Consider the following 21521-nt stretch of genomic DNA (forward strand, 5'->3'; position numbering starts at 1 on the left):
CTGTGACCTGTATTCCCACAAGAGGGTGAAAATTTGTCCAGAGAGGGGAACTGGGAAGGAGGGAGCTTTGTACAAAGTTAAGAGCTGCAGAGGTGAAAGCTGGAGGTGCTGAGGGGAAACATGGGTGGTGAGAGCTGTGGATTGGGGTGAGCTTTAGATGGGGATGCAGAAGGGGAGCACAGATAATATGGATGGGGTGCAGAGGTGCGTTGTGGACTGGGGTGAAAGCTGTAGATAGAGGGGAGCAGAGGTGAGAGGCAAAGGTGAGTTGTGAATAGGGGTGCAGAGTGGGGCTGTGGACAGGGGAAAGAGGAATTGAGCTGTGGATGAGGGTTGCAGAGGTTGGGTTTGGATGAGGGGACACAGAGGTAAGCAAAGAGATAAGCAAGAGTGAGTACGTAATGTATGGCACAGTGTGCAGGGTGAGAATTTTGGAACATCTTGTACATTACATACTCAGAACTGCTATACTCTGTGCTGTATGTTACATATTAAAGGCCTCTGGATGGTACTCCTTATTAATGCTGTACTCTGTACAATGGGTTTTGCGTTACATACTCCTGAGCCCTGCACTCTGTATGCTGGACTGCATATCACATCTACTTTACCACTGTTTGTGCTGGGCTCTGTGACATATTGCTGACCCCTGCCCTCTGTACACAGGTCTATATGCCCTCCTTTAAGGAAGGCGAGTCTGGGGGTGGGGTTGGGACGAGGATTTGGGCAGGGAGGGCGAGTTCCTGCACCCATTTTCTGATAAAAAAAGCCCTGCTTGTAACTGTCAGCCTTGCTATGCCTCATGGGACGTTGTTACTCAACAGCTGGAGGGCCGCCAGTTTGAGACCCCTGGTCTAAACTGCATGGGGTGGTGACTGCTGTGTAGCACTTGGCAGCCTGTGAAACTATACAGTTTATAAGCTTTCCCGCCATGAGGGTTTGGTCGCTAGAGAAGGAAAAAAAAGGCTACTATAGCAAGACTACCACAGGGCATGCACCATTCCAAGCTGAAGGACCCCTAGGGGATCCAATCTTCACCCATCATGGCAAGCAACGCCACAAGGGCCTTCTGGGACTTGACAGCCCAACTGGGGATCACTGCCCTGGACCTGTAAAGTACTTCAACAGTTTGTAAGGCAATATATGCTTGCACTATTTTCTGTTTCACTGGTTCCAGTTCCCACCAGCAACATTAAAGAGCAGGGTCCGAGTTCCATTCCTTCAAGCATAGAAAATCTGTAGCAAATCAGAGCAGAAAAGGCCAGTCTCCTAATTCCAGAAAGAACCATCAAGAAACTAGCTATTTTACATGCAGAGACTGCACGGACCTGACCAACACCTTAGACCATAGCAAAAAAAAAAAAAAAAACACAACTGAAGCCTTGCCTGGCGGGGAGGGATCTTCCTGTGATTTTGCCAGTGTTCAATCACCTAAAGATGGTAGCATAACTATTGTAATGGAGATGAAGGGTCCTTGGATGTACTTCTATTGTCCATGACAGGAGTCCAGGAACAAAAAATAATTCAATTGTTAACAGTTAAAGCCCAAACACCGCCTTTGTTTGGATGCATCAGGGAAGAGTTACAGCCTCAGCCAGAGAGACTTCTCTTGTGACAAGAAACAAAATCATAATTAGGACAAGGAGGAACGTTAAAAACGTCTGAATTATATATAACTGTCTGTGCCCTCCTGTCCCAAGGACAGCCGTTTCTCCTCTCTTCCCCCCCATTTCTTGAGTGAAAATCAAAGACATGGACATGTCCCCAATGAGGCCACAGACAAATACCTGAGAACATTTTAATTCTTTTCTACTGTAGGCAAAACTAAATTAAAAGATATGCTAAAACAGGGCTCGACAAACCCCAGGTGCCAGGTCGCATTTGCGACTAGAATTAGTGACCTGGCACCTGGGGCAGCACAGCTGGGGGTATCCTGTCTCCGTGCACCCCTCCCCCCGGCGTGATCGCGTCGGATCGCGCAGCCGCCGGCCAGTAATTGAGGCCGCGGCTTTGAGGCCTTCTGCGGTCCTATGTTTCCTTCTGAAATCTGGCACCCTCTAGTGGTGGCTGTTGGTATGACAGCCAGCAATGTTAATGGAGTTTTCACTGCCCGCCCATCTCCTCCCCTTTACTTAAATAAAAAATATATAAAATGTTTAGGGGTTCAAACAACCTAGAGAATAAAATGGCGGTCGTTGCATTACTGTCTGTCACACCGTATTTGTTCAGCGGACTTACAAGCACACTTTTTTGGGGAAAAATAATTTAATAAAAAAAAAAAAAAATAAGAGAACAGTAAAGTTAGCCCAATTTTTTTTTATATTGTGAAAAATAATGTTACACCGAGTAAATTGATACCCAACATGTCACGCTTCAAAATTGCGTCCGCTCATGGAATGGCGAAAAACTTTTACCCTTTAAAATCTCCATAGGCGACGTTCAAAAAATTCTACAGGTTGCATGTTTTGAACGCCGCTTTCCTATGCGGGCGCTACTCGCGTATATGTTCGGTTCTGCACGCAAGCTTGGAGGGACAGGGCGCATTTAAAAAAAACATTTTTTCTTATTTTAACTTTTTATTTTTTCACTGTTCTTTTAAAAAAAAAAAATTTGTCACTTTTATTCCTATTACAAGGAATGTAAAAATCCCCTGTAATAGAAAAAAGCATGACAGGACCTCTTATATGAGATCGGGGGTCAGAGAGACCTCACATCTCATATTTACACTAAAATGCAATTAAAAAAAACAAAAACAAAATTGTCATTTGAAAAAATAAAGATAAATGTCCCTCTAAGAGCTATGGGCAATGACTTGGAGACGCGCGCTCTATCTTCCCCTCACTCGCCTCCATGTCAGACCAGGGACAGGTCCGGATTGCCGTTACAGACCTGGCGCTTAACTTTTTTAGTTGGCTCCTAGATTCCAAGCAAATATGTCAAGCCCTATGCTAAAAGATATGGAAGTATGCATTAAGGCAAGTATTCTGAAGACAAATCAAAGCTCCTGAAAATAAACTTGAAATCTTGACCATTACCTGATCAAATACATGATTTTGCTAAAATTTGGAGGTTCAGGAACAAAAGTAATATTTCACAAGTACTAACTCTGATTGGTGTCGTCATCATTCTCATGCTCCGAGTCTTCGTTATCAAGGCCAAGTTCTAGGAGTTCTCGAGTTCTAAGCAAATAGAAATAGCATTAAAGCTGAACTCCAGGCAAACAGACACACCAATGAAAGATATACAAGAGCTGATTTTCCTGTCAAACAATTTGTATTTCTGTTAATAGACATGAGATTTACCAACTCTGCCACATAGCTTATCCCTGTCTGGCGGGAAACTGTAGTAGGAAACACGTTAACTTTCAGCTGTAGCCCACACTGAAGATTTTATGGAACATACAATAAAGGGTTGAAGTGGTGCAGCGGATTCCAGGTCCTTTTCTGTAGCTTTGCAGAAGAGCTGTGCTAGCACCTTCATCACAAGTGGCTAGTAGATAGATGGCTCTCACCTGTTATACAGCAAACGGATTACCTCATCTCTCTATTCGCATGTCCCAAGTTAGCACATGAGTACTGCAGCAGAACCGTTCTGAATCAGAGTTAGTGGTATTGCATTACTTTTTTTTTTTTTTTTTTAAACAGGCACCAAAGGTGGTTTATTGCCATAATGTGCTAGAATGTACAGCATAGTAGCACATTATGATAGGCTTACCGATCAAACAGCCACCTAGTGCTCAGCTTTCACTGATCCTGCTGGTCACAGAAGCATCCATCTTTGCCTGGTCTTCCGTCCAGGTTCGGCCTCTGGGTGCTTAAATGGCCAGGGTGCGATGTCATTCCTGCGCAGGTGCACAGGAGTCACATCGCGGTGCCGTAAATGCACTGAGTTTAGTGTACATTACAGCTGAAAGGAGATGTATAACAGAGGTTGAAGGGGGCTCATTTGTCAGTTTAATATGTGCACTTAATACAACTGAGAATTGCAAGATGCAGATACCAAGTTACCACTGGAACTTAAAGCGGAACTCCACTCAAAACGTGAACAGGTGGACTCCTGATTTCGGTACCCACTCCAACTTCCTTATTTGGCAAGGAGAAGCCACTTGCCCTGCCCCTGCCTTCTGGGACACGTCACATGTCCCAGAGGGTTGCAGGACCATTCACAAAGCGCTGTGCGAGTTCACACATGTGCAGTGAGAATCTGACTGTAGTTTCCTAGGAAGCCACAGCTGGTTCCTGTGGCAGCAATACACATAGATAAGACCCTGCTGCAGGAAGACAGCACTGGGCTCCAGGCACAAGTACCCCATTTTTGGAGCTGCTGACTTAAAAATATGCAGCCTCTTGGTAGCTAGGCCTTGGTGCAGAGAAGCTGCATATTTTCATGCAATAGCGGCAATGTAGTTGTGTCGAGATTGCGCCAGCGGCTAATGGAAACCTCTCCATCACTGCTTGCGATCCGGAGTTTTCTGATCATGTGACCGCCGTGACAGCCAATCACGGAGGTCACACTGTCAAAAGCCCTGCCCCCTGGCATTCTAGCGGCCTGATCGATCACCAAGGAGTTTATATATTTAATGTTGCAGTGATAAATACAGAGCTACATTTTGTGCCTTTTATGTCTGGTGCTCAGAGATCTTAAAGAGGAACTTCCCACCACAAATCTTGTGTGTAATCCAATACAGGTCTTTAAAACTTGACAAAACTGATGAGCTCTCATTCCTAATGTTACCATAATCCCTAACCAGACTTCATTATCCATTTCTGTGAAAAAAACAAAACAGAAGAGCAAGTAATACAGAATATCACGTCCTGCACCCTTAGGGAACTATCAGCAGCTATGCAGAAAAGCTTAAAAAAGCCATGCTGGAGAGATTGGAGACCTCCAAGCAAACATTCCTGGATAAAACTATTAACACTGAGTGAAAACCCGCAAAACTACACCCAGAACAGCGACATCACCTTCTTGGTTGGAGATGCCCTTTAGAAGCTAGTTTAGGAAGAATGTGCCCCTGAAATTGCTTGTTAATTTTCATCTCAAATGGCTACAAATGAATTATCTACAAGATGAAAACTCTAAACGACTAAAGTTTCCACAGCTGTCTGCCACAATCCTTCAAATAAAGTAATTAAATATATCTTGAGTGATCACTACACATACACACAAATGGTTTAAATCAAGTGGTGAAGTTTACCTTTTCCTCTCTAGCTGAGGTGTGTCCAGTGTGGTCTGTTGGTTCATTGCTTTAATCCAGTAAATAAGAGCCTGGAAAACATAGGCCACGTGTTTCAGGGAACACACGTCCAACACTGGAAGCACATCGGAGTGTTCATCATTGTGAGAACGCATTAGTGAGAGAGCATAGTTCAGAAAGTCTCCGCGTGCAGACATTCCTTGACGCGCACTTAGTAGGGTAGCTCTTCTAGAAGGAAAAGCAACTTTACATTAAAAATGTAGAACCTGACCAACATGAGCAGAAAGAAAGAAAGCCACTTTATATATTGTAAGAGCGCAGATTGTGTTTAAATATCAGTACAGCTGGATAAAGGGGTGGTAGGTGTCAGAAGAACCTCGTTAGGGTTACTTTAAAATGGTCACTACAGCTGGTCCAATGCCTGGTTTTAATTAAACAGCCTCAAGGCATGGGTACCCTGTGAGAACTGTGGGGATTCTAGAGGTAGAGACAACTGGACGAATGAACTGGGATACAGTTTTTATGGGGCATGTGACAAAATATATATATATATATATATATATATATAAAAAAAAAAAGGGGGGGGAAACCTTTGCCAGCTGCATTCTCCTTTAGCCAAGTCATGGCACTTCAACACTATAACAATACAATAGTGCAAAATATAGAATACCTTCTGCCTTCTAGTGTCCTCAGGCTGGCTTCTTCTCGGGCAGTCATGCGTTCTCGTCGGGTGGGATTCTGAGAAGCATGAAGAGGATGGTTTGGATGACCTGGATCTCCAGCTGAAGACAGTGCAGACCCATAACGAAGCTGAGCTTCAGTGGAATCCATTATACTGACCATCCAGTTCCATGTTGGTATAAGCTTTTCTTCCACATAGGTCTAAAAAAAAAAAAAATCAGAACGGTAGAAGTCAGAACAATGTAAATCCCACTAACAATGAGAAGCACTTACAGTTCTAGACAATGCCACACCTGCAAGTTAACTGCATCTTGATAAGTCAGCTTTACAGCAGCAGGAATCTGAGAGTAGACCAAATGGTTGTATTTTGGAATGAGCCCCATTAAATCTGATATTTGCCGAATAACTATGCTATAAGCCCTTGCCAGACTGCTTGCCGATGTCAAGTAGCTACTGGAGTTGCTGGCTTCAAGGGCTGCTGCTGCAGTAGAACTCATGTTTCCACTTCGACGTAAACTAGATGGTTCAATGTAAATTAGAGCTCCTGAACTTGCTAGAAAAGAAAAAAAAAAAAAAAAAAGTTAAGTTAAAATTAATTCAGAAACATATGTTTACAATACATTTCCTACCACAGTTATGAATATAGGAGGTAAAACAAATGACTATTCTATATAAACAACGTGAAAATATAAATTCAGGTTAAGCCCAAGACCCTGTGGTGGGTAAAGTGCAACAAGAAAGCAGAAATGTTAGGATGCAAAAAAGGTCTGCAACTTGCCTGCAGGGGTAGAAGTGCTAGATGGAGCAGTGTTAGGAGTTCTTTGATTCTGTGTGTTCCTCACAGCCCACTGCATAGAACGAGGAGCTTGTGCAGCACCATTGGCATGATTGCTGTTTGTAGACCTCTCTAAAGGCTCATCAATCATAAAGGTCTCCTGGTCAAGGTCATCGCTCTGACTACTGCTGCTGTCAGAGTCGCTGGAGTCATTGGACTGAGAGTCATCCTCAGAGAAGAACGCTGGAACACTGCTGGCACCTGCAAGCCAAAGATTTTTTAAGTTTAGCTCTATAGCGACCATAGCCACATGTAAAAGGAGTCAAGTGAGACTAATACATACCTGCTTCTGAGCCGGCAGTTGCTGCTGTGACAACACTTCTGCGGCCACTAGCATTGTCCTGATTACTGTGATTGCTTTCACTGTCGCTTTCTGTCTCAGCTGCAGCCAGAAGGTCCAACTCCATGTCACTCCCTGAAAAACAAAACAAAAAAAAAACACCCGACATTAGTATGGCGACTAGGACCAACGCTGCTAACTTATGGTCTATACAATTGCACTTTACCATCCTCATCATGCTCATCATGTTGTCCTTCAGCTTCCGCATTCTCTTCTCCATGTTCCTCTTGCTCATCATGATGGTCTTCCTCACCAGCAACTCCTTCTACTACTTCCACCTGAAAGATGGGTCACAAGACATCAGAAAATGACAGCCAGCATAGTGAACAGGAAAACACAATGACCCAGTGACACAGGAAATCATTTTTGCCTGTGGCCAAATTATATAATTTCTTCTGAGTGCTGGATGTGAGGATTTAACCACTTTAAGACCAATTCTTTTCTGGCACTTTGTTTACAAGTTTAAATCAGTATTTTTTTCTCGAAAATTACTTAGAACCCCCAAATATATATTGTTTTGTGTTTTAGCTGAAACCATAGAGAATAAAACGGCGCTCTTTGCAATATTTAATGTCTCACGGAATTTGCAACTAAATTTTTTTGAAATTATACACTTTAATGAATATTAATGCAAAAAAAAAAAAAAAAAATCTAACCAGATTTTTTTTTGTAAATGTTACACTAAGTAAATCGATACCAAACATGTCACACTTTTAAAATTGTGCACGCCCATGGAATGGTGGTAAACTGTGATACTTAAAAATCTCCATAGGCAACATTTTACATTTAAAAAACATTTTTACAGATTTCCAGTTTAGCGTTACAGTGGCGGCCTAGTGCTAGAATTATTGCTCTTCCGTTTGCAGTGATATCTCACGTGTGGTGCAAACACTGTTTACATGTGTGCGCAACTTGCATATGTGCTTGCTTCTGCACGCAATTACAGCAGGATGGGGGCACGTTCAATTTTTTTTCTTATTTTCATTTATCTGATTTTTTTTATTGATCTTTTGCAAAAAAAAAAAAAAAAAAAACTAACTTGCAAACCACAACACATACATACTTGTATATAGCGGTCAGCAAATGGTTTTTATTATTGCTGTGCCTGTTATGGCGATTGTGTTTTGTGGAATGCAAATGTTTTCGTAATTTCCCTTTGGGAACAATATATTGTGAATAAAAAAAAAAAAAAAAAAAAAAGTCCTGAATTTGTTAGAAGCAGAAGCTACCTCTTCCACGTCGGCAGACACGATATCATCTTGTTCCTCATCCCTGCTTCTCACAGGCTGTGACTGGCTTATTCTTCTCTGCTGAGGATTTCTAATGATGTAAGATGACTGCGATTGACTGGAACTAGAAAAAAAAAAATTAGGAGAAAAAGAAGGCATCAAGATTATTCTAAGTGAAGAAAATGTGTCAAGGTATTACAGCATTTACCATTATCCAGAAAATGAAAAAAATAAAAAATAAAAACTCAGAAGCCATTTACTTCAACACATATCTCTGCGAGCTGGGGCCACTAAAGAAGCTTCTGCATTGGACATGTTTGGGTGTCTGCGTCATCTGCTGCACTTTGTAGCCTATTCCTCCAGTCCTACATCAATACAGGATGCAGCTGTTCTAGAGAGACCATAGAGCATTGCAGGGAGCGCAGGCATCTGACACACCCAAGTGTTCAATGATGAAGAGTCTTAGGTCGATGCAAGTACAAGAGAAGATCTGAGTCAGTGCCCATCTAAGAGATAAATAAGCTTCCAAGACAAACTCCTGACCCCCTCCAGGTCTGGAGGAGCATTAACAGCTGTGGAGAAAGGGATATCTTAAAGAGGAAGTAAACCCTGATGAGTTTACTTCCTCCATCATTCCCTGCAAAGGCAAAGCATTATGGACTACTATGCATCGCATAGTAGTCCATTATGTGTCACTTACCTGACACAGGAGCCAGCAAAGTCACCGCTTTCCCCTGTAGTCCGGCGCATCCATCTTCTCGGTGGGGTCTCGCTGCTCCGCCACGATGACGTCACTCCCGCGCATGCGCACGGGAGCCGGCACGCGCGGCATCTTAGTCGTTGACGCTCCTGCGCGCCGCTGTCTACGGCGCATGCGCCGTAGACAGCAGTGCCTGTCTTTCGGCAAATATCTCCTAAACCGTGTAGGTTTAGGACAGGGATATGCAATTAGCGGCCCTCCAGCTGTTGCAAAACTACAAGTCCCATCATGCCTCTGGGTATCATGCTTGTGGCTCTCAGAGTCTTGCTATGCCTCATGGGACTTGTAGTTTTGCAACAGCTGGAGGTCCGCTAATTGCATATCCCTGGTTTAGGAGATATTTCTTGGACCTACAGGTAAGCCTTAATCTAGGCTTACCTGTAGGTCAAAGTGTGTTGAAAGGGTTTACAACCACTTTAAAAGCAGAGTCCCACCCAAAAGTGGAACTTCCACTCATTTGTCTCCTCTCCCCCTTCCGGTGCCACAATTGGCACCTTTGGGGGGGGGGGGGGGGGGGCATGCGCAGTAGGGTTCCTGGCGTGAAGCCGGGTTCCCTTATACACAATGGCGGCGGCAGCACCCGACAGCTGATGGTAACATCAGCTGCAGTGCCGACACTGATGGACTCCAGGACAGGCACGTGTCCTATTATTAAAAGCCAGCAGCTGCAGTATGTGTAGCTACTGGCTTTTTATTTTTTAGGGCGGACCTCTGCTTTAAGGAAAAATATGCTTAGTATGTTGGCTAGGGTCTGGGCAAGAGAAGGTATCTGTTCATCCCCAGGAGGCTGATAAGCCCTCTGGACATACTCCGTCTCCAGCAGGGGGTATCTGTGGCAAGACGTACGGCCATCCTGCTTGCTGACAATCCAGGGGAGCACAGGTCCCTCTCCAGCGATTATCTTTACCTGCCACACAGAATGCACAATTCCTTCCTCTCTGTGCAATCACTAGTAGATGAACATGAGCTCTCAATGCAATTTCCTTAAGATTGATAGCTCAAGCAAGGCCATTTGCACTCCATACCATCCAGTGCTGGAGCTAGACAGCAGGGGTCTGACACTTTTTCCCAGGGGCAAAGACAACATCTTAATGATGTCCAACAGAGTCCAAAGTAAGAAACAGTTAAGGCAGGATCATCCAATGTAAAGGGAACGATTTGTTCAGAGGAACCAGACATTAATCCCGGGTAAAGAGTTGTTGCAGAGGGGGTAACCCAGGTATGGGGACAAGACGCTATAACAGTCACCTGAACAAGCTAAAGTATTACTGCAGGGACTAACTGATCTGCATAGACATGACTTTAGGCCTGCTCAGAACCCAAATCTGACTGCAAAGGGAAGCTAAAAAGAGCCAGAAGGAAAGGGAAGGGGAAACATGCTTAAAGTTCCTTCAACATCTTACACCCTCTCAATGGAGAAACTATTAACTATTTTTGCCTAAAGACATTGGAGTAACATGTACACAAGGGAGGGTCTGGGTGTCCTCCCTAATCCGTGACAGGTGGCTGTTAAGATAGCAGAAACAATACTGAGGGGATTGCTATGCTTCAAGAACACTTATCAGAACTAGAGATTACGGTGACTCAGTCAGCGCTAAAGATGGTCAGAGCCCACTGTGATCCATGTTTGTTCTAAAACCAAAATGGAGAAGCATGGGTGTTCTCCATAATAGGGCAGATTGGGCCACAAATTCTGGAATAGATGCAGAGGTTCAAGGAATCCAGGCTGGAATCATCTGCCCCAGACAGGGTTTAAATTATGATTGAGGGTACAATTATCTGTCTAATCAGGGCCAGCACCAATTCCAGGTGAGGGATCCCTCCCTTGCATCAGGAGGACTGGGCCCAATGAGACGAGATAATAACAGTTATGAGTCACAATACAATTATGGTCCAAATCAGTACAATAGGAACAATTCTGATAATGGGAGGAATAATCTGGAATATAACATCGATAACCAGAACTGATTTTTTCCACTCCGGGATAGAGAGGGTCAGAGGGATACATATCATGAGGCCTATAACCCAAGGGAAGGCCCAGTGAAATATCAGCCCAAAAGATCTAATGATAGGAATCATGAACAAGGGAATTGGGGTTTTCCCAGGCTCATCAGGGGGGGGAAAAAAAAGGCCCATCAAAGGCAAAGAGGAATTAGAGGGGGGGGAGGAGAGTTCAGTCAAAAAAGGAAAAGAACGTGAAAGGTGTTGGAATCTTCAATTTGAGCTCGCTTAAGTATCTTGTGGGACTCTGAGAAATCTTTGCTCGACAAGGGCCTAAAATTTTGCCCGCCCAAAAAGCGCAATAAATTCTAAACTTATACGGATGTACACAAGTATGTACGTAGAATAAACAAACGTCATTTTGCTTCAGCCCCCACTAGGGAGACAAGGTCTATTCAGCCAGAGTAGCAACATTCTGGACTCTCGAATGCCTCCCTTTTTAACCCACCAGGTGCCCTCATCCCATCTGAGGGTTTTTTAGAGATATAGCTTTGAGGGACCTGGAATCCATAAAAACTCTAGAATGAACAAAAGTTTAGAGGATGAGTTAGACTCACTTTGTAACAATAAGGACATCAGCTCTGCATAGAATAGCCGAGGACCGTGAAACCTATATTATTTTGAATGGCAATCTGCCATTAAACATAAGAAAACATTGGAGGTGCTGGTTCAAAAAGGCTTAGACTCCAATATCCTTAAGCAAAAGCATTCCTAGTAGCCAAGGCCCAACGTGTACCAATTTTGTACTATTGCCCAAAGTCCAACAGATGCCATTGTATTAAGGATACACGGCACATTATTAATCTACTTTCACAGTTTATTCCCAAAGAGGATATGTGGTTGGTGACAGCAGATGTCACATGCTTATATCCCATCATACCTCACAATTTGGGCATAGCAGCTGTGAGATACCTTTTAGAAAATGTATCTGATGTGCCACCCAATCAACAGGGTTTCATTATGGAAAAGTTATAATATGCGGCTAACCATTACTTTTGGTTTAACGATCAATTTTACCGCCAACGAGGAGGTGTTATGGGGGCTAAATGCACCCCTAGTCTGGCCGACCTGTTTATGGTCAAGTGGGAGGAGGACTTCATCTATTCTACCCCCGTTTGATCTTTTGGGCCAGGTATATAGATGTCCTCCTCCTGTGGGATGGCACTGGCCCGCAACTGGACAAATGCTTTGTCTCCATTAATAACGATAGGGGGATCAGGTGTGTGCATGAGGCCAGTGAAAAGGAGGTACATTTTTTTGGACCTGACAATTTCCAAGAGGGGAGATGGTTTTAATACCAACACCCACTTCAAGATGACAGATATAAACTCCTTCATAACTCTGGACAGTTGCCACCATGACACTTGGCTCAAATCAGTAACTAGGAGATGGTTTTTGAGAATAAGGCGCAACTGCACAGAGAAAGAGGACTATAGAACCCAGGCTGGTGTACTCCTGAATAGTCATGTAGAAAAAAGGTTATAACCAAAATCTTTACAAACTACCATGAAACAGGTTGGCATTATGGATAGATCAAGCTTGCTAATGGAGAAAGTATGAAATAAGCATGTGAGTGGGGCAGATAAACATCATTCGTAAACATTGGCATTTGCTGGGTAAAGATTGTGTTAAGCCATTTTTTCCAGCAAACCGACAGGGGATTTTAGAGGTGTCCCTTCTCTCAAAATTTCTCCCAATGTCTTTGACACACAGTTTTGGGACGGCAGTATCAGTTAAAATATTAAAAATTAACTTTTTGGTATGGGGGAGGGTAACCTTTATGTCCATTCTGAAGGTCCATATAGTTCAGATTTTTTCAGATTCCTTACCTGAAAAACGAATAATTGGGTTCTTGTCATAATTTTTTTAATAATTTTTAAATTAAAAAAATTTCTTTTGATGCTGATAGTCCTTCATACAGGATGGGTTTCTGCCTCGTTTGGCCTTTAACAACCAATTTCAGTTTTTAGATTATTCCATCTTTTTTCCGTTAATGGAATTTCATAATTTGGGGCTCTGGAGATTGGCATATTTTCACCTTTGGGTAACCACTGGTAGAGGCTGTTTGGCCTCTAAATATAGGTGGTTAGTGCAACTCTCGTTTGGAGAAACAACCATCAGAGTTCGCTAGGGTGTCCCCATGGAAGTATTTCAGCTCTCCTTTTCCGAGAGTAGATTCCTTTCCGGTCTGTTGAACAGGTGGAGAAAACCTTTCCATTTTTTCTTTAAATGCTCAAAGTTTTTATGCCTGTAGAAAAGTTACACGGTAAGTAATCGTGCCTTCAACGATCGGATAGACCTATTCCCGATCCAAATAAGTGTGGCAGGAGTATAAGGTCATGCTATGAGGACCCATTGAGGGTTGCACAGCGAGTGGTTTACTTATTTCACTGGTATTTTAACCAAAATACAGGGCACTTACACCCCCTTCCTGCCCAAGCCATTTTTTTCAGCGCCGTCACACTATGAATGACAATAGCGCGGTCATGCATGTGAAATAGTCATCTCTTCTTCACACAAATAAGAGCTTTCTTTTGGCAGTATTTAATCACGCCTGGGTTTTTTTCCTAATAAACCAAAAATAGTTTGACAGTAAAATTTTGTAAATAATTTTTCTCCTTTACTGATGGGGGGCACCGATTGCTGGCAGTAGTGGGCAATTACTGCTGGAAGTACTGGTGGGTACTTAATTGTAATCAGGGCACTGATGCATCTCCGTGTTTACATGTGACCGGCTGCGTCAGCCAATCACATGGTTAAAGAGCCGTGGCTCTTTACACAGATCAGGGTTGCGCCATATCCTAGCATCACAGTGCAGCAGCGAGAGCAGTTCTGGGGGGCCATCATATGATGTCCACCCAGAACGAGAGCCACACCGTCCAGCTGTCATTTGACGGTGGGCAGGCGGCAAGTGGTGAAACAGCATACGTGCTTAATCAAATATAGTTAGGATATTTTAGATATTCCCTTTGGACTTTAGATGAGAAGGATCGCTCAGTCAATTGGCTGTGAGCTGTCCATTCCCCCAGGAGTAAGGGCATTTGCCCTTTCCCAAAATGGAGTTAGAGAAGCTACCACTCAAAGCAGGGTGTGGTTTCCTTGTTATGGAGATAAATATAAGGTGGTGAGTCAGCACACTGCTCGTGCCCCTGGATGTCAGTTCTGACGAAACATGTAGGGAGGGCCGACATGATGACGTCACCGTGTTCACGCAGGTCCCGGAGTGACAGGCTGCATTGGAGAGCCTGCCGGCTTTTTTAGGCTTTATATATACTACACAACTGTAAGTTCAATACTTTATTAAATTACCACAAAGATTTTACACTATGGAAGCCTTTATTTCTTTATGGGGATTGTATGGCAATATGTACCTTTGAGTGGTGTTATCCAGGAAGATGCAGAGACCATTGCTGTGTTTACCAAAGGCCCGGGCTGGGTATTAAGCCGAAAGCGCTTGTGATCTCCTGTGATATGAGATCACTGGAAGTCGGTAAGCGGGAGTGTGTAGTGGTGGAAGTCATCTCTTTCCTATCACATTCTTTGGGTGCATCTCGTCAGCTTCACATCAATTTTTCATCTGATCAACTTTGTGATATTCATTTATCAGTTTTTTTTATTATATTAATGAGTCAGGAGTCTAGCGCAACTTAATTATTGAAAGATAAACTATTTTCGCCTAAAGACATAGGAGTGACAAGTACACAAGGTGTAGTGGGTAGCACTCTCGCCTAGCAGTAAAAAGGGTCGCTGGTTCGAATCCCAACCACGACACTACCTGCTTGTAGTTTGCATGTTCTCCCTGTGCGGGTTTCCTCCAGTATCCTCCCCCACACCAAAGACATGCTGGTAGGTTAATTGGCTTCTGTCCAAAATTAGCCCTAGTATGTGTATGAGTTGGGGACCTTGGATTGTGGGGTCCTTGAGGGTAGGGACCGATGTGATTGTGCGATGTATACATGGAGCGCTGTGTAAATTGACAGCTCTATATGTATGTGAGTTGGGTACCTTAAATATATAATAGAGGAGCATTTTATATGAGAGACAAGGGCTAGAGACAATTATAGACACTCAGGTTGAACTGGATGGACTGGTGTGTTTAGTCAACCTTACTATGTAACAAGGGAGGGTCTGGATGGCCTCCCTAACCCGTGACAGGTGGCAGAAACAACTAATACTGAGGGGATGGCAGGAGACTGCCATACTTCAAGAACACTTATCAGAACTAGATTGCTGTGAGTAAAGATGGTATGAGCTCACTGTGATTAACGTTTGTTCTAAAATCAAAGGGAGAATGCACAGGTGTTCTCCATAAGAAATGGGGCAGATTAGGCCACAAATTCTGGATTAGATGTAGAGGTCCCTGAGGACAGAACAAGGGATTTGGTCTCACCTGATGGAGCTAAAGGAGATTCAGAGGTCGAAGAACCATTTTATAGAGCATTTCCGGAACCCAGAATGCAGGCATCGATTCCCTTGGGAGGATAACTAATAGACGTCCACAAAACTAGGGCAGTAATGCTTGGGGTCACTTGTGACAGCAGACTGCCCCCTCCATGTCCGGGCAATGCTGCAGCCGCTGTGCAGCTTGGCCTAAAAGGCACTTAGTGCTGATGAAGGTGGGGCAGCCAAAAAGGTGACCAGGTCACTATAGGCAGGCAGTAGCAACAAGGCAGTTACTGCTGTTGAAAAACCAACATGTGGAACTCCAAGCAGAAGCAGCAGTGGGATGGTGCTTCTCAAGGACAAGTGACAGAACACAGCATGGGTCACTCAGTACCTCCTCCTTAACCCTTACCAAAGTGCAAACCAGTGGTGGTAGAGAATGGGAAAGGCACCCAGTGGTGCTATGGCGAGGTATAAAAAGTTGGCCACCATTCTAGGACACTGGAGCATGAGCACAAAAAAAAAAAAAAAAAAAAAAAAAAAACTTTGCATTACCCTGGGCTAGCCCACATTTTTTGTTTGCCATTTATCAATCCTCCTGTAGGCAGCAGCATACCCTGCCGGTATCAATTTCTGTGTGCCTCCACAGAAGGAAGGAAGGAAGGAGCAAAAAGCATATAAATAAAAAATTAAGCTTACTTCAACACTCTAATTAGACAAAGCAAACATCTACTTATTTATTTCATCTGCACATAATTATATAAACTGAAGTAAATCTTCACTTTATAGTGAAGATTCTCAACCCTTTGTATATCAGATCCAATGTAAAGGAAACAAGGTACTAGCGTTGGATTTGTGCAGCAAGGTTCTTACCTGCTAGACTGGTCAGAGGATGGCCTTGGAGGGAGAGGCTCAACAGAAAAGAGTTCTTCACTTCCCTGCATGGCATCGATACTTGTGCTGGCCAAAGTGAAGGGTGCAGTAGGTCGCGCAATTCCCATCCTCACTGGAACAATGAGCGACTCTGCAACATTACACAGTTCCTCTACTGCATATGGAAGCAGTGCTTGGAATACCCTCTTGCATTTGCCTATTGGCTGTGGAATAAAGTTACTGAAAGAAAGAATTTGTGAATGGCTAGTATTAATACATTACATAAGGAATTTTATAACACTTTTATAATGACAAAATAAAATAATCAGGATAAACTTACTTTTTCTTCTTGGAGGAAGCCATTTCAACACTGAGTATGACAAACACACGAGCCACAGAACGCAGAAATCGCATAGTAACAGCCACAGCCTCTTCTCGACGTCCAGGAGTGTACTTGTTCTGAAGTTCTTTTACTAGCGTTCCCAGCAATGTGTCCAGCAGCTTGGAAACAAAAAAATACTTGAATTCATTTTTCATTCTATTAACGTGAAAATGCCCAGCAAATATTATATCCTCCCATTTTTCTTATTTATTTTAGTAGTTTATGGTTTTTACATAAAATTAGAGAACAAAAACACAGCACATCTATTTATAGTTGTAAAAAGCAAAGTATGTATGATCAGGATATAGATACAATTTGAAACCTATATTAATCAGCTTACAGTATATGCAAGACCCAATGTTATTTTGGATTCAGTTAGGGTGGGGGGGTTGAGTAGGTAAAACTGCTGTCCGGTTTGGTCATCTGTATCTCATTAGGGAAATTTCTCTTTACTTCTGGTCCTGTAGACTCAACAGAAAATGAATGAACAGCTTTCCAATAAGAGGGAGTGCGTCTTAAGAACCAATTAACCGTATTGCGGCAGAAGATTACATCAGCCAAGGCGTGAACATCCACCTGGTAGAACTTGGACAAAGTGTGAAGAGAGGACCAGGCGGCGGCCTTGCAAATCAGGGAAACATATGCGTGATGCTGGAAAGCTTAAGAGACACCAACAACCCTGATGGAATGAGCAAATGAACTAGAAAGAAGTTGCCTGATCAAACTAGCAATGATGGCGATGAAAGTAGTATGCCATCTATGAGGGCCCACGGCCAGGTCAGAGGGCTTGCAACTAGAGGTTGAAGCTTTCAGGTAGACGCAGACAACCATGATCATATTCAGGCAATGTAATTATCTTGTCACGTTTTGTGGCAGGACAGAGGGAATGGAAAATGTCCTCACCGAGGTGGCAAGAGACCAAGCAGGAGGGTTTTGGTCTCAAAACCACTTCGTCCTTATGCAAAACATTACAATGTGCATTGCAGAAAAAGCTCCTATTTCAGAGAAACACCTAACAGATGTAATGGCTACCAGCAAAGGCAATCTTTAAAGTGGACTTCTTCCTCAGGAATATTTCCAACTGGTCTAAAAGGAAGAGCTTTGAAGTAGAAAAAGAACCAGGTTGAGATCCCAAAGAGACACAGGGGGTCAAATTGGGGAATTTATATGAGCAACTTCCTAAAGAAAATTCAAGTTAGACTAAGGCTGCTTTCACACTGGGGCGGGAGCAGCGTCGGCGGTAAAGCGCCGCTATTTTTAGCGGCGCTTTACCGTCGTTTTAGCGGCGGTGTGCGGGCGCTAGCGGGGTGGTTTTAACCCCCGCTAGCGGCCGAAAAGGGGTTAAACCCACCCGCAAAGCGCCGCTGTCCCATTGATTTCAATGGGTAGTAGCGGTATAGGAGCGGTGAATACACCGCTCCTTCACCGCTGCAAAGATGCGGCTAGCAGGACTTTTTTCACCGTCCTGCCAGCGCATCGCTCCAGTGTGAAAGCCCTCCGGCTTTCACACTGGAGTTAAAGGGGCCGGTTTTTTTCAGGCGTTACACAGGCGCGATTTTTAGCGCTGTAACGCCTGAATACCGCCCCAGTGTGAAAGCAGCCTTACTGTTAACTGGTTTTCCAAGAGTCTTTCAGGACAGCACCTGAGAGAGTGGCTCCACCCACTAGAAAACAGGAAGGAAACACCAACTCCACCAAATTTTAAAAGGAGGCTTCTCCCCACAGCTCGTCAGTTGTAGCAGAGTACCTCCGGCCCAAGCTGGAACACACAAATCTAACTGTAAATTTTCCCTAAACATCTTTCAGGACAGCACCTGAGAGGATAAAGCGAGACTTGCCAACTAGGTAGGTACAACAGCCTGTATGACCTTTCTGCCAAATGCCTGAACACTGGCTGACAGAAGATCCAGTCTGTAATGACGGACAAAGGTTTGATAACTTGACCACTTAGCCGCCTTACAAAATCTGAGGTGGCACCAGCTTTTTCTGCCCATGTCGTCGCCAGAGCTCTAGTGCAGTGTGCTCGTATTCCCAGCGGGGGAGGGAAAAAAACCATTTGGGAATAAGCTTCTGAAATAGCCGATTTTAGCCATCTAGCAATTGACCCCTTGGTGGAAAAAAAGACCAAATAAAGAGTCCGAAGACCTAAAGTCCCTTGTTATTTCCAAGTAATGTAATAAAATTATTCTTACAACCAAGTTATGGAATAAATTCTTTTTTTCCCCCAGAAGGATTTGAACAAAAAGTTGTCTGCGACCAATTATGAACTGATGCTACTTTTGGTAAAAACACTATCTGTTTTAAGTACAATCCTGTCAGGGTAAATAACAAAAAAAGGTTCCTTTAAGGATAGTGCGTGTAGTTCACCGATTCTTCTTGTGGACGTAAGTGCAACTAAGAATACCGTTTTAAGAGTTAAATTCCTTAACGAGATTGTAACGGTTCAAAAGGATTTTTTGTGAAGGCTTGCAGGTCACATTTAAATGTTTAGTAGGAGCTGGTCTGGACCTAGTAAGTGCCCTAAAGAATCTTGTAACCAAAGGAACTGAAGAAATTGGCCCAAGTAAACTCCCAGGGCAGCCACTTGCACTTTAAGAGTGCTAATCGCAAGACTTTTGTCCGCACCATTTTGTAGAAATTCCTATACCGACACAAAGTCTAAGGTTTGGTTTGACGAACGACACCAAAAAGTTGTAGACTCTTCAAACTTTAGCCTACATATCTCAAGTTACTTTCTTTCTACTGGCTAGTAAAGTGGACACTAGAGGGTCCAACAATACTTTGTTCCTTAACAGCTGCTCCTCAAATACCAGGCGGTGAGGCTTAATCTGGCTATATCTGGGTGGTATACTGGGCCTTGAAGTAGGAAGTCCTGTCAGAGGAAGCTGCCAGAATGGTTTGACTAGTCCACAAGGGCCCGATTTTCCTCCATTCTACAAATGACAGAAGGACTAATCAGAATTACTGACACTTTTTCCTTTTATATTTTCAATACAAGTGGAATTAGCTGAAAGGGGAGGGGGCATAGCCCAGATGAAAGTTCCAGGGATGTCCTAAGGCATCTATCCCTAGTGAGCCACTGTCTCAGTGCAGAAAAAAAAGAATTGAGAGAGCTGAGCGTCTTAACGCAAACAAGTCCACTTCCTTCCACTCCCCCACATCCTGGTGATCACTGAAAATTTCTGGATTCAAGCTCCATTCTGCTTCCTGAATATTTTGTCTGCTCAAGAAGTCTGCTACTTCGTTTAGTTTGCCTTTAAGATGCACTGCTGACAGGGGGAGTAAAAAGGATTCTCTGCCTACTCCAGGATTTCTTATGACCGTAATAAGAGCCTTGCTTCTTGTGCCCCCGTTTGTTCAGGTATGCCACAGCAGTGGCACTGTCTGATAGAATCTGCACATGGGACCCCTGGAGGTTTGAAGAAGGCAGCCAATTCTAGGATGACTGCTTTTAACTCCCTACAGTTTGAGGACCAAATTCCTCAAACCAAATCGGGACCAAATTCCTTGTGCTATATTTGGATCACAGTGCCCCCCCCCCCCAATCCCCAAATGCTGGCGTCTGTCGTGACTCTTTTCTGTCGGAAGAGACCATAGTAAGCCCTTTGACGAAATGGACTTCACCACCAAAGGGCCCTCTTGACCCTGGTGGGAGCTTTACTTTTGCATCTAAGATTTCTGGGCTGCAATAGTAAAGGCCGCGGATCTAGCCAACATCCTTCTAGATTCTGCAGATGCGTCAGAAATGTAAGCCACAGCTGCTGTCAGGGTTGAAAATGATCTCCTGCTTGGGCGAATCTGCCATGTATGCTTTTAGTCGATTTAGCCAGAACTCCATGTTTTTAAAAAACGCAGGTAGTAGCCATATCCCGTTTGAGGTTACCCATGATGGATTACCAAACCTTTTTAAATTGTTGATCCAGCCTTTTATTTATGGGATCTTTTAATATTCCCATGTCTTCAAATGCAAAGTCTGTTGATCTAGAAACTTGGGAAAATGTCGCTTCCAATTTAGGAACTTTGTTCTAAAGCGCCTCTGGGTCTTCACTGAACGGGAAATATATTTTATGCACTCTTGGAAAAAGTTTCTCTGGATCCGCTCATTCCTTTTTGATGGCTTCAGAGATTACAGAATGCACGGGGAAAGTACCCTTTTTTGTTTCACCAAGCCCTGCTTACATTCGGTCATGCAGCGATAATGCTCTTTTCTTCACCTAAAGCCAGTGTTGCATAGACTGCTTTCAACAGACTGTCTACTTGTTCTAAGGATAGTTTGTATCTTGAAGGTGCATCTTCTGCCCCTTCCTCCTCCTATTCCCTGGAGTGTGTGGGGGGGATGCTCCCCTTGGGTAGGAGGACCAGCTTCAGCCTCCCCTGCTGGGATTAAATTGTGAGTGTGACAGACTCACCCAGGACAGGCTTTTGGAGTGGACTGAATGCTGGGCTCCTTCCTACCGACTATGGGCCATGGCAATAGAGGGAGCTACAAGCATTTAGGACGATATTCTGTTTTGTAATGCAAAAGGACATTAAGAAAGCCATGATGGTCTCTGCCAGCTTGGGACTCAGTGGACAGGTGTATGTGAAAGGAACGCTGATTAATGATATCTAGAAAGCCCGGGCCTTTCACCCAATAGATTATTGTGCTCATTAACACACCTTTGTCTCCTAGCAAACTATTGGGGGATGCGTTTCTACTTATGTGTATTGTATATTGGGAGCGAGGAGACAAGTCTACCCTGAAAGGTCATATCACAGCCAAAGTCCACCCCACATGAAAAGGGTCCAAATGGTAGTGCCACAAACGAAGTGTCAGTCTCCCAAAGCAAAATGCAGAAAGCGT

General features: G+C 43.7%; 1 protein-coding gene across 11 annotated transcripts in view; it reads right to left on the minus strand.

Annotated features, from left to right (window-relative positions):
• UBR5 (ubiquitin protein ligase E3 component n-recognin 5) overlaps window positions 1–21521 on the minus strand; it is a 113809-nt gene that overhangs the window by 21237 nt on the left and 71051 nt on the right. For 10 of the 11 annotated variants that reach the window (XM_077493135.1, XM_077493133.1, XM_077493130.1 and 7 more), the window contains 10 exons: window positions 16637–16797; window positions 16297–16536; window positions 8280–8403; window positions 7217–7328; window positions 6994–7125; window positions 6654–6911; window positions 6169–6428; window positions 5865–6076; window positions 5195–5422; window positions 3103–3176 (listed from right to left, as the gene is read on the minus strand). In XM_077493135.1, the coding sequence (XP_077349261.1) occupies window positions 3103–3176; window positions 5195–5422; window positions 5865–6076; window positions 6169–6428; window positions 6654–6911; window positions 6994–7125; window positions 7217–7328; window positions 8280–8403; window positions 16297–16536; window positions 16637–16797 (1801 nt within the window). The remainder of the gene's footprint in view (window positions 1–3102; window positions 3177–5194; window positions 5423–5864; window positions 6077–6168; window positions 6429–6653; window positions 6912–6993; window positions 7126–7216; window positions 7329–8279; window positions 8404–16296; window positions 16537–16636; window positions 16798–21521) is intronic. The other variant, XM_077493128.1, reaches the window with a different exon arrangement.

The sequence above is a fragment of the Lithobates pipiens genome, unplaced genomic scaffold, assembly GCF_037356315.1.
Source record: "Lithobates pipiens isolate NorthernLeopardFrog02 unplaced genomic scaffold, aLitPip1_a1.2 Scaffold_19, whole genome shotgun sequence".
NCBI classification, from domain to species: domain Eukaryota; kingdom Metazoa; phylum Chordata; class Amphibia; order Anura; family Ranidae; genus Lithobates; species Lithobates pipiens.